General features: G+C 55.5%; 1 protein-coding gene across 2 annotated transcripts; it reads right to left on the reverse strand.

Moving 5' to 3' along the window:
- Nucleotides 1-74: 74 nt before the first annotated feature.
- ICMT (isoprenylcysteine carboxyl methyltransferase) lies at nucleotides 75-8984 on the reverse strand. Of its 2 annotated transcripts, XR_009519740.1 has the most exons (6): nucleotides 8747-8984; nucleotides 7812-7900; nucleotides 6734-6903; nucleotides 5727-5944; nucleotides 3100-3526; nucleotides 75-787 (listed from the first exon to the last, which is right to left on the reverse strand). XR_009519740.1 is itself a non-coding variant. In XM_060013418.1 (5 exons), exons 1-5 carry the CDS (start codon nucleotides 8939-8941, stop codon nucleotides 3344-3346), a joined length of 855 nt encoding a protein of 284 aa, XP_059869401.1. In that variant the 5' UTR covers nucleotides 8942-8984; the 3' UTR covers nucleotides 811-3343. The 2 variants fall into 2 exon arrangements, 1 of the variants encoding a protein (XP_059869401.1); XM_060013418.1 differs by lacking the exon at nucleotides 75-787 and having other exon boundaries at nucleotides 811-3526.
- Between the last annotated feature and the right edge of the window lie 7616 nt (nucleotides 8985-16600).

A 16600-nucleotide genomic window follows, 5' to 3' on the forward strand; every position in this document is an offset into this window, starting at 1 on the left:
CCAAATATATAAATAAATAAATATTTAAAAAAAAAAAAAGTTTCTGAATCCCACACGATCATACTATTGTTCATAGTGAAATCAAGTACAGTTTTATTTAAGCATTGGAAATAATTTCTGTGAAAGAAAATCCAATATTTAAATAAACATTTCTGCATGTAAAAAGAAGAGTAATTACCCCATTAGGTTACTCTCCTAGCCTAAGCTACAGGACAGTCCTGCAGGGGCAAGCGCTTGGGACCGAGCCCAGGACAGGGCGTCAGGCCCCCACAGTGGGGCACAGACAGCAAGCCTCTCGCACCATGCCAGACAGGCTGGGGTCGCCTGGCCTCACCAAGTCACTGCAGAAGCAAAACACAGAGGGAGGGCACAACTATCTAAGGCAGTAAGAAAGTGCAGAGAAGGGACAGTGGTTCACTGTTCCTGTCACAGAGGGGCTGTGACCAAACGGAGCTGCAGTCGAGACCCTACGGAACCTCACGTGTCAACACAACCGGTGGGTTTAGCGATGTTCCCCCATCATGTTAATCACCCAGAGTGCTAAATAAGTGGAAGGGATTGATAAAGTTCACTTTGTAGGTTTATGCAGCAGTTTATGACAATGAAGGGCCGGCGGGGTGCGCTGCCTCCTGCCCTCTGCCAGGCTCACCTACAACCTCGTTTCAGTAAACCGCCGGTCTCGGCCCCAGCCTGCAAACCCTCGTGAAGTGTTTCATTTTGCACTGCTTCAAAATAGCTTTGTTCTGTGCAGTGCCTATTTTCCACTTCAGAGTCTCCGCTTTGAAACCTGCAATGGAAAAAGAAATCTCCTGACGGTTTCTTAATTTGAGGGGACCGGTGATGTGGCCTTTACCCAAAATAAGCTTTCGGGAATACCCAAAAAGCCTGTACCCCATTAACCTGATTCTCTTCCTTGTGCGCTGTCACTGCTGAACTTATAAAGGTAAAAATAACCTGAAGATCTCAGTGCTAGATGAAAGTCAATCACTTGCCAAATCCTGCCCCTAAGTAGTTCATCTCTGATCCCCAAGTAATTGCGGACTTCCGCCCTGGGTTACAAATCAGGGTGGGAACTTGCTTGTGGAACTGCTCTTTCAAGCAGAGCAGAATGTCACGTCCAGCCCAGGTGGTGTGACAGCAGCATCTCCCTGCCGACACCAGGGCCTGCCTCCTGAGCTCCAGGCCTGGCAGGCCGGCGGAGGAAGGACAGACCGTCAGAGGCCAACACCTCCGGCCTTACTGTCCACAAAGCCAGGGTCGTCACTAGCTCCTCTCCATCTGCTGAAGAGACAACTTCACGACCCCCAGTGGTAATGAAAGCTGGGTCCTAACCTGCTAGATGCAGCAAGAAAGGACTTTCCCTCAAAGAGCTGGGGGTGGCCGCCAAAACCCCAGCTACACCCTCCTCAGTTTTGCAATCCTATGAAGGGGAGTGTATTTCACTAGGAGTGGTCTGCAGAACAAGTTTAGCACTGATTCAAGTCCTCAAACACAGTAAGTGCATGTTGATGTCCCGCCGGGCAGTGTTCCCGCCAGAAGAATCTGCCGTGAGACCCTGGCTGCTGCCTGGGCTGTCTGCCTGCGAGACCTCAGGAGGCCGAGGCTGGACTCTGTCCGGTCCTCAAACCAGCAAATGTCACACCTGTCAGCGATGAACCTGTAAACCTCTTTGGTATATATAATGATGAAAAACACTAATTAGGCCATGAAATCTAGAAATAAGTTAATATTTCGAGTTGGTAGAATGCTTTTTTGAACACACATTCCCGGTATCTGGTACAGTGAGTCAAATGTCCATTTTTGTGTAATTCATGCAATACTGGTTTCGTTTATGTCATCTCTGTCACCAAAGTAGTAAAAACGTTTGACATTGTTCTTCTAAGTCTTCACAAGACCCCTGCGAGGTAGGTGGTATTGACCCCATCCTACAGATGGGGAGGTCTAGGCACGGAAAGGTTTAGTGGCTCCTTGAAAACCGCGTGGCGTCGCGTGGCATCGCGTGGCGTGGCAGCACTCCAGCCAGGGGCCGATGCCACCTGACTCACGCTCTGTGGGTGCCACTGCAGGACTGCATGGAAGGAATTCACACCGAGAGCAAGTTGCTCTCTGGTCCAGAATTCAACAAGGGTCGCAAAGCTTGTATGTTTGACTCGTAAAGCCAATCTTCCCGAACTTGAACAACAAAAGCACTGACTAAATCTCAGCTGCGATTATTTGCCCTATTTTTTTTGAGTTGGCTTGCTGGAATTTCATAGTTGTTTATGCTCAAACCCCTTTGGAAAAGACAGTTTGAAATGGCATTAGGGACGATGGAATTTTGAGAACAGAACATAGAAATCAATGGTTAACAGATTTAAGTCAAAACACAAAAATATAAGCTATGATAGAATAAGAAAAAACCCCAAGTAAACGGAGAGCAGTATTTCTCAACGTTTAACAATGCCTTGCACAGAGCAGGTGTCCAGGAAGCATTTTTTTTGGATAAAGGAGAAATGACACACCTTTGACATGCCTGTCACTGGTAACAGCCCCCTTTTGGGAGGAGCCAGGACCCAGGAAAGCCACAGGGGCCCACAGTGTCCCTGGCCCGGGGAGCCCTGGTAACACAGAGCAGCAGCTGAGTCATCTGGAGGTGTCTGTGCTGCCTTTCTGCCAAGTGAAAGGTGGGGCTCACACGCCAAGCGAGTCCCCTGAGTTCGTACTGCTGTTTTTGAAAACAGGTAAGTAAACAGGATGAGATATATGAAGAGCCAAAGTGCCTTATAAGGAAGTGTCTTTAAAATTGTAGAGATGCTCATGCACTTAAGGACAGAAACAGGGAGGTTAAAGCTGTGCTGTTTGTGTGTTTCGGTCAAAGTAAGGATTCTGAATGGGTTTCTAACACTAGCAAGTACTGGTGCCCACGTACCCCTTCCTGCTGCAGGAGCCTCACTCAGCATCAGGAGTGAGCCCACCTCTCCCCAAGGGTCTGGGTTACAACTTAACAGCCCTGGCCTCATGGGGGATGGAGTGTGGCCGAGGCTCTGCCCAGGCGCGTCGGGGGTCACTGCCAAGGACTGCGGTTATTTGCTTCTTGTCCACCTTTAATCTATGTCCTACCTTGATGCAGCCCGGGAACAGGCTGCTCCGGGCAGCGGGGAGGTGGGAGTGGGGGTGGGAGTGGGGTCCTTTGGTCCTAAGGCCTTCTGACCATTTGATCTTGAGTGATATTCCAGAAGAGTCACTGGTGACACACAAAATGATTTAAGAAAGTCCGTTCTGCAGCGTGGCCGACAGGAAGCAGTTCCGTCCCACGCTGCCTAGAGTGGGGGGGCCCCAGCCTGGCCTGGGCCGCCCGGGCCTATCATAGCTCCACCTTGACCCCCTTTATGAAAGGCAGGCCCGTGGGCACCCGCTTCTTATACTCCAGGTACTCGTCTCCAAAAAAGTGAATCAGCGAGATCTCCTCCTCCTCTGTCCGGTCGCGGAAGAAGCGCCACACTGTCAGAGCGTAGCTCACGCCGCAGATGGGGTTACACAGCACCACCTGGCGAAGGGACACAGGGTTAGTGCACTGGGGTCAGTGTGACCCGAAACCCTGAACTTTAGCGGCATGTGCTGCTCTCCAATGACCGCAGAGGACTTCCTGCCAAGGGCCCAAGAAACTCTTGAAACATCACTAGGGTCTTTGAGACCCTGAGCCAGGGCGCCATTAACGGAAACCACACCATCACTTTCACAGCAGGGCTAAACACCCATCACTGTAGCTTTCGTTCGTACGCTTTTCTGTTGTTCCTCTTACCTGAGAGATACCTAAAAACTGAAAGGAAAGAGCAACCTCCTGGATTTCGACCCCCAGGCAGGGGTGCTGGCAACTCCTGCCTCCACCCCCATACGTGAATTCCCATTCCAAGCACCACTGCCTTCCCGCGTGGCTCCCAGCCTGCCCCCTTCCTAGCACGCTCCCTCCCACCCCACAGCTGCCTGGCCCCCTGCCTCTGGCCCCCGCAACCTTCCTGCGTAGGTGCCGTCGATACACTGCTATCAGCTGAGCCCCCAAAACCACTTCTTCCATCAGATCACTCCCCTGTTCAGAAAGCACGAAGGCCTCAACCACGCCTCCTTAGCCCGGCTTTCGCAGCCCAGGAAAGCAGTTCCTCGGCCCGCTTCTTCTGTGTAGCTCAGGGAGCCCACTGATCCACCCCTGCCCACTCCGACGGACCCCCCGGCCCCCGCCCGGGACGTACGTCTTCCCCACATGGGTGACCTCACTTCTTCTCACCACGGTTTACTGAGCACCTACTGTGTTCCCAGCACATGCCAAGCCCTTTACCACCAGCCAGTAAGCCATTCGACGCCCAGAGCAAGCCTCTTGAGTAGCGCTGCCGCCCCTGCTTAACCCGCAAGGAAACGGAGGCCCATCAGTTGATGTTAGAGCCGGACCGGCCCCACCCGCCCGCCAGGGACCCCAGAGCCTGTGCCGCCACCACCAGCAGACCCTAGAGCGGGGTTTCCCAGTCTCAAGCCACAACCCGTCATGGAGCCAGGAGCTCAATCCTGTGCATCCGAAACGGCGTTACAAACGCTAACAAGATAGGAAACACAGTGTTTTGTACACAGTCAGGGTGAGCGTTGCTCAGGAAAGATCTGTGCAGTTGTTACACACACTTGTGTGCTGGGTCACGATGTAGAAGGATCTATAGGCAAAGAAGTATGAAAAGCTGTCCAGCCCTAGAGCACTTAGGTTTACTAGTTATAGCACTTACGGCAAATTACATGATTCCACTACAGTCAACCCGTTCCCGGGGAATGTGATTGTTAATGCGGCAGTCTTAAGTTTCAGGGTTGCAAGTTTTCACACAAATGCTGTGCAGTAACCTACTACACCACTGGGGGTCACCAGAGTGCCCCCCATACCATGCACTGCAATGGGATGCCTGGGGGACCGGACTGGATGTTCCCAAAGAGGTGATGAGTTTTCTAAGCTCTATCCACATTCTCTGTCCAAGTCCTTCTAGGACTAAGAAAACAGATTCAAGAGACAATGCTCAAGAAACAAGGCTCGGTCTGCAGTCTGAGACAGAGCAAACCTCCATCGCTCATGTTAAACCTGACATATGACCCTGGGCTCATCCACAGCAGCCTCTAATGAAAATCAGCTGAGCTGCCCGTTGCGTGGCAGAGGGCTCTCCCCAAAGCCCCATGTCTGTCCTCATCCCACTGGGATGCTCCAGGTCTAAGTTAAAGAGGCAGAAAAGGGGTACGACAGAGGGGGTAACGGCACCTAGGATCGCCGGAAGTTTACAAGCTTAGGACACCCAGATTTTAAGTACATAGCAAAAAGCACTAAAGACTAAATCGGTTCTTTTGACTTTTATTTAACTATCCCTTGAAACATGGCAGGGAACACGTGTACCTATTTAAAAAGGACCAACAGGGAATTCCCGGGTGGTCCAGTGGTTAAGACTCCATGCTTCCACTGCAGGGGATCAGTCCCTGCTAAGGGAACTAAGATCCCACCAGCTGCACGGCGTGGCCAATAAATAAATAAATAAGTAAACGCAACACTTAAAAAAAAAAAAACCACAATGGCAAACAAATTAAAAAGACCAACTTCGTGAATACAGTGAAATCTACTGAATTATACACTTTGAAATGGTGAATTTTATGATATTTAAATTATATGTCGATTTAAAACATATTTTTAAACACTTTAAAGGAGATCAGTATCGTATCTGATACCATACCTGGGTTCCGATACTCCAGTAAAACCACCCAACGTAAGAAGGATGCCGGAACCAAGCGTATACTCCGCTTGTCACCAGAGTGTGGGTGTCTGACTTTTCATTCTGCACCACGTGGTTGAAATTGGAACCAGCTGTAAACATCGCCGCTTTCCGCAGACACTCTCCAAAGACCACCATCAGCAGCCCCGTGGCGCTGAGCCAGGTGATCTGCTTCAGTTCTGCAGGAGAGGGATGGTGACAACCGGGGAGTGAAGACCCTGGACTGCTGAGTTCCCCTCTGCATGCTTAAAATTAACCTATGTTTCGAAAGACAGGAACACTAGAACATATGCTAGTGGGCAATCGGCATCTGTCATCACATTAAAATTTAATTATACACAAAACACATTCTCCTAAGTTGTGCTGTTCACCCATTCACGTTAAACCGCCAACAGCCCAGTTAGAGCGTCACGGCAAAGAGGTGACAGGCTCCCATCCGCACACACCCCCGCCACACGCTCCCATCCTTCCTCTGGGGACAAAGACAGCTAAGTGAAGCCGAGAAGGGCCCAGCGTCTCCCGCCTTGGCCCTTTACTGAACCTTAGGAACTACATACATTTCATTTAACTTGCTGTGGAAAGTTCAGTGTCAGAGTAGGTTCCAGATGCAGTAGTTTTTGCTAATAAAATTTTTACATGAAACTTCTCAAGTCACAGAAAATGAACAGATCCGAATCTTCTGACTGTAAACCTGGTATTACAGCTATCAGAGGTTGGGACTTCACGTTAAATGGTACATACTACGTCCTTCAACGCTTAAAGCGTAAGGTCAACATATCATCCATTCAAACTCCAGAAGCGGAATTCACAAGTGGAGCTTGTCCTTTATAAAGAGCTTAGTGAGGATAGAGGTCTGGGGAAGATCACTCGGGGAGATTAGACCTGAGAGGTGAACCCACGTCACTGTCCTGAGGCCCACGTGGAAGCCACCCACCTCCCCTGCAGAGGGGAAAGCAGGGCACACTGACCTGGCCAGAAGATATTTTCAAGTGTGAACTCTATCCAAGAGGAAAGAGCTGCTACTGTATACTCCACACTGTGATTCAGGAGAAAGGAATCCAGGGACAGACTCTTGGGATTATTGACTGCCGTGACTAAGTACTCAGAATAGTGGAACAATGACAGGGAGCACATATACCTATTTAAAAACAAAAAGAACGAGAGGTAAGTTGGGGCAAGGGAATCAAGTTAGCCTTTAAGTCCAAGTACAGATTTGGTCTGAACTGTCCCTGAATTCTATGATGAGGGCCTGCTGTCACCTGTCTGAGAGTGGACATCAGGCACCCACATGTAGCAATATTCCCTGAGGTTTGCAGAAAGTGGGGTTGTAAAGGGACTATGTTTTTGAATGTCACAGGAGGGAAAAAAAGAAAAAAAACCAAAAAACAAAAAACATAGGTTAGGAAGGCACTATGGGCCTTCAGCCTTTTTTAAAATGACACTACACACAGTAAAACATGGAAGAAGTATCAAAATAAAGTAGTGATGTATGTCGAATACAAAAATTCAAAAAACTGAAATAATTCCAGCAAAGAAGGATTAGATGGCTCAGAGTATTGATAGTAGGAGATAAAGCTTTTTACCTTGAAGCCACTGGTTCATATCCAGGTCAGGGACTAGAAGGCTCAAGGGACTGAAATCATAGTGTAGGGAAAAATCCTACACTGGCCGTGGGGGAGGCACTAGATGTGACCTAATAGAAATTAGAGACGGAAAAGGTCTGTGAAGACGAGCCAGAGCCTTGCCCCTTCCTGTCACTGAGGACCAGTACCCTCTTCTGGGAGGGGCTGGTCACATTACTGAAGGTGCAGCAGATGAGAGCACCTATGGGAAGGGTGCCAGGGAGACCTGTTTCCACCTGCGACAGAAGCAACCAACGGGCACAAGTTCTCAAGGTTCAAGATGCGGGAATCTAGGAAGCTAGAGGCCTCATTCCCGTAGAGCCCTCACTAGCCTTCAGCCAGCCAAGGATGAGGGAATATCACTACTGACCCTCTGATCCGCCCACCCCCACCTCAAAACTGTCATTCCCAAAGCACTTCTTACCAGCCAAAGTGATTCCAAGAAGACTGGCTAAAACTGAGTAGCACTCCGCAGCCAAACACAAAGCCGAGGAAACAGGCTCGGACGGCTATCTGAAACGGACCCAAAAGAGGACCAGTCACCTGGTTGTTCGCAGAGCATACATCGTACTTCCTGGGATAAGCAGGCCACCCGCAAGTCCATGGAGCCCATTTGCTCAGAGGTTAACAGGGTGAAGCACGGCTGCCTGGGTTCAAATCCCAAGCCCACCCCTCTATGGCGCTGTGGCCTTAGGCAAGTTACTTAATCTCTCTGGACCTCGGTTTCCCCATCTGCACAATGGGGATGACAAGAGTACCTACCTCTGAGGACTGCTGTGAAGATTACCCATGTAAAGCACTTAAGACGAAGTGCTTCGTAAGTAAGCTTTAGCTACCATTCCTATTATGATTGTTATTGTCACTCAGGGCTGTGGGAAAACTGCGTTAAACCTAGCTTATTGGCTGGATTCTCCCAAGTCCATGCAGCGAATCTGGTCGGGGCAGCCGGGACTCTGCGCCCAGCCCCCTCCACGTAACTGCGGGGGCCTCTGACCTCAGACTTGACAGCAGGTAGTTCTCCACACCTTAAATTACATAAAAGAACTCGTGGGCCCGCTCACTCCCCACCCCACGTGCATCTGCCGCAGCTGCTGAACGGCACCAACCGCAACTTCCCACCCACTCCGCCGGGTGGAGGGGGACCGCGACCCACGCCCCCCGGGACTGGCAGGGAGGGGGCCCTCCTGCCACCTGAACTCGCAGCTGCTAGAAGACGCGGCCGGGGGAGGCAACCACTCTCGCGGGCCGCGCTCTCGGCAGACCCGGACCTCGACCCCGGGGGGACGGTGCCCACGCGCCGCGCCCAGCCCGCCCGGCCCCCGGTCCCCGCCCCGGCCCTCGGCCCGGCCCGGCCCGCACCTGGTAGCGCGGCGGCCGGTAGAGCAGCAGCAGCAGCGCGTTGAGTCCAGCCACGTAGAGCGCCAGCCCGGTGCGGCCCTGCAGGCCGGCGCGCGTGAGCAGTGGCAGCGCGAGCACCGAGGCGCCCAGCAGGAAGGTGGCGAGGCTGAGGCGCGCCTCGGAGCCCGGCGGAGCCCGCGCCGCGCAGCCCGCCATGGCGCAGGGCGGCGGACCAGCGGGCGGCGGCCCCAACTGTAGCCTGGGGAAACCCGCCCGCTGCGCCTGCGCACTGCGCTGCCGACGCCGGCCGGGAAGGGCAGCCGCCGAGACCTGCGCACCGCCGTCGAGCTCTCGCGATAACGCCGCGCCGCGCGGCGGGGGCCCGAATTTGACAGGAGCGCCCCGCCCCGCCCCGCCGTCCCCCCGGGACCCCCTGACCCAGGCACAGCTGCGGCTGGCGGGCGGGGCCGCGGGCAGTCTGGGTCCTGGGCCAAGAATTTGCGGGCGGCGTCTGCCAGGAGTCGGCCCCAAACTCCAGAATGTCCCCATCCAGAGAAATCACGTGAAATCTAAAGCACCCAGCCCCCGCCCCCGCCGCTCACGGGCCCCGCGCGATCCCCGGCGAAACCGACAGTCCTGGGCATGCGGGCGCGAGCCGGCGATCTGCCTCCACCCCACCGCGCCCCGGGGGGGTCCGCGCGCAGAGACCACCCGCCTTTGGCAGGGTCTCCGAGCGCCCGCTGGGCGCCCAGGCTGCGGGGACACTACCCTTGGGGCATGCACGCAGCGGGGTGACCGCCCACTTCAGTTCGTGTCGAGGGAGAATGTTAGCCGACGGTGGAAATCCTCAAGACATTACGTTTTTTATAATGCAGCATGCCAAACTTTGCAGTGTGATCCTGACTTCACTTGGGAAAAAGAGAAGCATATGTGTGAGCCCGGGAAAAATGTTTGGAATAGAAGCCAAAATTACTTCACAACGATAATCTTCAGGTGGTAGGGACTCTGGGAGACTTTTACTGTCTTTTTTTATATGTTTTTGTATTTTCCATATGGTCCACAATCAATCTATATTACTTAGGAATTTTTCCTTACTTTACCGTCGCGGCATTTTGGAACTTCCTGGACAGAGGATCCAGCCCGTGCCCCCTGCAGTGGAAGGGCTTAGTCTTAACCACTGGAGCGCTGGGGAAGTCCTGTTCCTTAATTTTTTAAAAGGTAAATGCCTCCACTTCCGGGCGCTCACAAAGGCCTGATGGAGGAAAAAGGCAAGTAAGCAAATGACTAGAATAAACAATGGTGGGATGGGGGTGGGTCAGGAGCCTAGTAGGGATAGAGAGGGAATGGGAGGGACCCCAGGGAGAGGCCCGTGGGTGGGAGCGTTAGGAGTGTGCCCGGAAGAGTCGGTACTGGCAGCCCGCCTGAGACTGGAAATGAGAGCAAGGACATCTACAGAAGGGAGGGGACCGAGTTTTGCAGACACAGAGGCAGGAGGAAGCAAGCCTGAAGCGGGATAGGGGACAGGCCCTGGGGGAGGCTGGAACCCAGAGTAGTGGGTCAGAGAGCCATAAGGGCAGGTGGGCTGTGAGCTGCCGTCAGCCCAGTCTGCCTCTGAGTCCCTGGCCACTCTACCTTCCTGTGTCCTTGCAGGACCAGGCAGGAGGCCTGGTGTCTGGAAAGCTGGGTTCAGGGAAGGGTGGAGAGCCTACCTCAGCAGCGTTGTGAGCTCGGGCAAAGCAGCTCTGTGAGCCTCAACTTCCTATAAAATAGGGATCCTGATTTCACGGGTCTCACACCAGTGTTCTGTAAACCCAGTATCATGTTTAAAATGTGCTCAGGGGGCTTCCCTGGTGGCGCAGTGGTTGAGAGTCCGCCTGCCGATGCAGGGGACACGGGTTCGTGCCCCGGTCCGGGAGGATCCCACATGCCGCGGAGCGGCTGGGCACGTGAGCCATGGCCGCTGAGCCTGCGCGTCCGGAGCCTGTGCTCTGCAACGGGAGAGGCCACAACGGTGAGAGGCTCGCGTACCGCAAAAAAAAAAAAAAAAAAAAAAAAAAATGTGCTCAGAAGACATTTGCTAAACTCGGTAGATGGGAACTGAAAGGAGATTTAATGTTTTAAAATCCAACGTCACCCAGCTGCAGCACCATGTGGGAAGGAAGCCTGGACTGTTACTGGGGACTGAGAGCCAGGGTCCTGCCACTGTCCCCTGTTTCTACTGTCTCCCCCCACTCAGGACCTCTCCTGCATCTCCAGGACACCTCAGGGCCACTAGAGGGTGCTCACTGCACCTTCACTCCCGGGAGTGAGTCTGGTCCTGGGGCAGAGGGCTGCTCCCAGGAAGCTCCTTTTCTGGCCCTTAGTATCTGCTCTCCACGCTGACTTATGGCAGGGGCAGTCCCTGTTCTGGGGGGCACAGAGTAACATGTAATGCAGATTGGAAGGCTTGAGCAACTCTTCTCTGCCCATCAGTTCCTTTTAGACCATACCTCTCCATCAGTCCCAACTTGGAGAAGGGAGAAAGAAGGGGGAGGCAGTCCCCTTCCAGGTAGGGCCAGACCAGCGGGAAGGGGAATTTTTAGAAGTCACTAGAGTTGCTGAATCTGTCAGGGCCTGGGGGTTCACAGAGGAGTGATGGAAGGGAAAGGCAAGTAAACGAATGTATGTACACACTGGCATAGACCCAGAGCAACAAAGTCACACAGAGAGACACACAGGCACACAGAAAAACAGTAATTCACAGAGATATAGACAGAAACACAGAGACCTGCTTTCCCACCAGAGAGGAAAGCAATCTGATCAAACATGTCCACTCTGCACCCAGCTCTCCCGTGTCACTCCATTTTGTCCTCCCCTAGGCTAGAGGAACAGCACACCTACAGTAATATAAGAAAATAAAGAGAAACCAGTCAGCCTGGAGATGCCTTGCTTTCCATTTTTTCCCCTCTAAATAAGCATTTGAATGTGTTTGGTTCTAGGAGCTGTGAGGCAAGCACAAAGGGAACCCTTTCTCATGCAGGAAGTTCCCTCTCTAGGGCCTCCCCTCCCCGCCCCCCAATCCAGCCATCCACCCACCAGCTGAGGTGGCTTTCCATCCTGGGCCCAAGTGGGGATCCCTCTTGTTTTAAAAAGCCGTCAGAACCATGTTGACTTTTCCAAGTTAAGCTGCAGGCTGAGGTGAAATTAGGCTCCCTTTTCTCAAACAGGGTTGCTTTACGGAGAAAGAGGAAATGCAGGAAGGGGGAATGCTGCAGAGCAAGCAGGAGAAGGGGCAAGGATGGGTGTTAGCCAAGCAGCTCCACCCACACCAGCTTCCCAGGATGAAGGGCTGGCTCCTGTCCAAGCCTGACACCAAGTAGGAAACAGCTCTGGAACTCTGCCTCTCCCTCCTCCCTGATGGTGGGTGACCTCCTGGGACTCCTTGTCACTCACAGGCCTCTGCCCCATCCACTTCCCACGTGGAGGCCAGGAGGGGCCTGTCCAGTGTGGCTGCAGCTTGCTCTGATCCTCCGAAAGCTGTTTTTTCTTCCCCTCCTCTGGCCATTCCCCACTCCAGGCATGAAAGCACCCCCCACCCCCCACCCCCGTCTGGTAAATGACTCTCGTAATTTATGAGCAGATCAGCCCAACGTGCATAAGTCATATGCGCACAAAGGGGCCGGGTAAATATTTAAAGATTAGAGCCAGCTGGGGAGAAGCACAAAAGGCTGGGACAGTGAGGGTCTCCCAGAATTCACTCTCTCTGAGCTGGGCCAGCCCGGTTCAGTGTTGATGCCCTCACCGGAGTCCCAGCCTTTGTCCCCTGGAGGGCCCTTGGCTGCCGGGCTATTCGGAGTCCTAACCCAGCCAAAGAGAGTTAAACAATCGCAGCCTCTCCAACCCCATCTGGAGACAATCGGCTGAGTCATTTCTCGGCTTTTGCCGTGTCCCAATAGTTAATTACACGGAGCAATCGCTTCATTCCATTTAGAAGTGCATCCTGGAGGCGGAGGCACATTTCTCCCTCCAGTCACTGCACAGGCAGTGGCCTCCGCAGCACCTAACAGCTCGGGTAGCTTTAAATGCCTGGGTGCTGCAGGAAGGCAGGGGTTCCCATCCAGGACCTGCATCGTTCTGTAATGTTCTTTCTTTTACCAAAGTCAAGAAAACCAAATGGAGGAAGAGAGGGCAAAAGGCACAGGTCACTGTGGGCCTGAGGAAGCCACGCGCTTTGAGTAGCCCTGGAAGCCCCCAGAGCTCTCCTGAGTTATAGAAGGAATTTTTCCTGAATGAGCAGAGGGCAGCCTGTGTCCCCCCAGCGCTCTGCCTGGACCTGTGCTCCTTTCCAAGCCCCCTGGGAACCCCAGAGGCTAAAGATGGAAAGGGAGTCGGTGGCCTACATCCCGGCTTGCGTAAGCCGGGTTTCTAAGTTGGTCCATGCCCTTGCCGGCTGCCCGAGAGCGCTTGGTCCTGCTTGCCCTCAGAGAGGACGAGGTGAACCCGCAGCCGCTCCCCCTACGTCGGAAAACGCCTCCCCAGCCTCTGCACGCGCCCTCGGAGCCCAGCCTGCCTAGGGTGTGTAGGATGCCCAGACGCAAAACTTGCAAACAGACCTGGGGGTCCCTAGCCTAGGTCTCCGAGCAGGATCTCGGTGGAGACTCCGGTCTTTTCCAATGATCTTGCCAAATGCAAAAATCTGCCTTTAACTTACTGGGGGTATCGGCTGCCCAGAAGACTAACCCGAATTGGGGGTAAAGGGTGGCGAGGGTGGCGAGGAAACTGTCTCTGAAGGTGGGTAAAAGGTAAGATGGAATTTGCACAGAGATCCCTTTCAGCCTTGAGTCCCGCGCGACCCTCGGCCAGCTGGAGGCGACGAACGCGCCAAGGTGGCTGTTTGTGGTGAGGGAGCCGAGCGAGGACCCGGGCCAGCCCGGAAGGTGGGGGAGAGGATCGGCCTAGGTGGGGAGACACCAGCTGAGGACCTGCCAGAGGGGGAGGGGCGCAGCGGGCAGTGCCGGGGTGGGGGTCGGGGGCAGCGGAGGCGGAGGCCCATTAAGCCGGCAGGGGCGGAGCTTGACGGCCCGAATTCCTCCCGGGCCGCCCGGGCCGACCTTGCCTGCCGCAGCCAAAGCAGAACATTGCGAATTAGCGCATTTTGCGGTCAATTTTCCACTGCTTAAGAAACACTAAGCCACCCACGTGAGCGGCCCCACCCAGAGCGGCCGGGATCTCGGGACACGGGCTCGAGAGGGGTGGTGGCCCTAGGAGCTGCGGGGGCCAGGGTGCAGGCGGGGGCGTCTCGCGGGCCCCTTTATTGCGGCCCGAACTCTGGAGAGGGGGCGGGCCCGGCGCCCCCGCTGTGGGCCGCGAGAGCTGCGCCGAGGGCCATTGGTTTGCTAATAACGCCGGAGTTGAAAGGCGCGGGCGGCGGTTTATGGGGAGGGATCATAATTAGAGGACAAATTGCCCGGCTGCCCGCGCGGCTCGAGAGCTGGACGGGGATGAGGGGGACCGCCCGAGCGAGGCGCGCGCCCAGCCTCCCTGCAGATGTGCAGCAGCTGGAAGCCCGCGCGCGGCAGGGCGCCCGGAGTTTGGTCCCGAGGGGTCGGGCGGGGGCGCGGCTTTGTGGGGCCGGCACAATGCCCTTAACACTCGGCTGCCCCCTTTGTGCCCGGCCTCGCCGCCCGCCCGCCCGCCCCGCGGCGCCTTTGTACCGCGCCGCCACCGCCCCAAGCCGGAGCGAACCCGCGGAAGCCACTCGGGGCTGGCCGGCCCCGGCGCTTCAAAGCCGCCCGGCGCGTGCCAGCGCCCGCAGTCCCGCCGCGGCCCCGCCACCCGCCCTGGGCCGGGCCCGGCCCGGATCTGACCGGCGGGCCCTGCGGCCGGGGCGAAAGAACACTTTGGAGCCGCTGTCTCCGACGCTTCCGCCTGAAAGGAGGGCGGGGAGCGATTCTCCACGCTGCTTGGCGCCTGGGAACGCCACTGCCGGGCAGGGGGCCCATCAATACCCCGAGCGGGGGTGGATGGGTAAGAGGATGGAGCTGGGGCCCACCAAGGACCCAGCAACTTCCCCTCCCCCCCCACTGGGACCCCCGCAAGGGCCAGTTTGTTCAGTCTTCGGCAGCAGGGCTCCACTGCCGAACTTTTGGGTCCTTGCGACTTCCACAGCGCCCTCACAAGCGGCGCTAGGGGCCGCATGTTCACTGAGGCCAAGGGAACTCAGTAAAGGGAGCTGTGTAGGTTTGAACCCAGGGACTCCCGCAGACGTCAGTTTTCCCGTCCCTCCCAGCTCCTGGAGCCCAGCCTCCTGAAGCCCAAGCAGGGACTGCACCGGAGTCCTGTTATAGGGCCTAGCGGGTCGGGGGGCAGGTGTCTCCTCCTCTGAGCTCCTTGGGTCTTCAGCCACAGCCTGAATAGTGAACAGGGGTTGACATCCCGGACCTCCAAACGTGCAGAACGGTGCTCTCCGCAGATGCTCAGTGGTCTTCACCACCACCTCCCATTTGTTGGGACCCAGACAAGGCCAACGGGCAGGGGTGGGGGGAATAAACTCTTAGGCCTTCCCTGTGAGGGAAAGGTCCTCAGAGCCTGAGTTTTCCAGTCTGCAAACTCAGGACTGGGGGTGGGGGAGGCCTTTCTGACTGCCCTGGCCCGAGGCTGCCTGCAGCTTGCCCTCCAGTTTGAAGAGTGTGGGTTGGGTCCTAACAGGGCCGGAGGGCCCCTGAGCCCAGACTGTACCCCGACGCAGGACGGCTCCCAGTCCCGAGGCCCCAAGGAGGAGGCTGGCTGTGGCCCCGCGGGCGGGCTGCATGCTTTAATGGGACACATGTTGCTGCTTGGCCCCCGCGGGCCTGCTCTGCACCTGGCTTTGAGTGGCCACAGGCAGAAAATTGCTGCATTGTCCCGACATTAGGGCGAGTAATGTGGCATCGCCGGCGCGGCCCGAGCGTGAAGCCGGCAGAAAGGCCTCGCTGGCGGCTGCTCCCTGCCTCCGCGTCTTCATCAGGCCCGAGGAGGCCCGGTGCTCAGTCATAGTCATTAGTGGGTCTTGCAGCCATCTGGGCCCATGGACCTCTCCCAGTGGGCTTGGTGGTGAGGCCCAGAACTTAGGGAGACTGGGACGGGAGGGGATGGGCATGGGAAGGAATTCCAGACTCAGGCAGTGGTGAGGGTGAGAGGGAGAAAGGAAAGACTGAGAGGACCTCCCTGGTGGCACAGTGGTTAAGAATCCGCCTGCCAGTGCAGGGGATACGGGTTTGGTCCCTGGTCCGGGAAGATCCCACATGCAACTAGGAGCAACTAGGCCCGTGAGCCACAACTACTGAGCCTGTGTGCCGCAACTACTGAAGCCCGCGCGCCTAGAGCCCGTGCTCCCCAACAAGAGAAGCCACCGCAATGAAAAGCCCGTGCACCGCAACGAAGAGTAGCCCCCGCTCACCGCAACTAGAGAGAGCCCGTGCGCAGCAACGAAGACCCAACGCAGACAAAAAAAAAAAAAAAGGAAAGACTGAGAAAGGGTAAAGGTGGTCCCTCAGGAGGGAGGAGGGGTCCTGGAGGTGAGGCCTGGACTAAGGGAAGAGAAGAGGCAGAGGGAGGTGGCAAACTTCCCAGTTTGTCCCTCTCTCATCCCCTCCCCCTGGGGGTTCCACAAGTCCAGGACCGCCTCATTGACATGTAAACGAGGTGCCCCTATAAAGGCGGTGCCGCCTCCAGTGGTCTCCGCTACGACAACATGGGCACTGAGTCCGAGACCCAGGGCAGCTCTGGCGGCCCCGCCGGCAACTTCCGCAAGGTCTGGGGTCCTGAGGGCTGCGGGGGTGAGGGGTGAGGCAGAGCGCGAGAGGGCCAAGGCCCTGCCCTCTAACTGCTGCTCACCCACAGATCTCCAAGCCGCTG

Source organism: Delphinus delphis, chromosome 1 (assembly GCF_949987515.2).
Source record: "Delphinus delphis chromosome 1, mDelDel1.2, whole genome shotgun sequence".
In the NCBI taxonomy this organism is placed as follows: Eukaryota; Metazoa; Chordata; class Mammalia; order Artiodactyla; family Delphinidae; genus Delphinus; species Delphinus delphis.

Coding starts and splice junctions, on each gene's coding strand:
- ICMT (XM_060013418.1), bottom strand. CDS start 8,941: ATGGCGGGCTGCGCGGCGCGGGCTCCGCCGGGCTCCGAGGCGCGCCTC. Junction 6,904..7,811: donor TCTTGGAATCACTTTGGCTG/GTAAGAAGTGCT, acceptor GTTTTTAAATAG/GTATATGTGCTCCCTGTCAT. Junction 5,945..6,733: donor TGAAAATATCTTCTGGCCAG/GTCAGTGTGCCC, acceptor CCTCTCCTGCAG/AACTGAAGCAGATCACCTGG.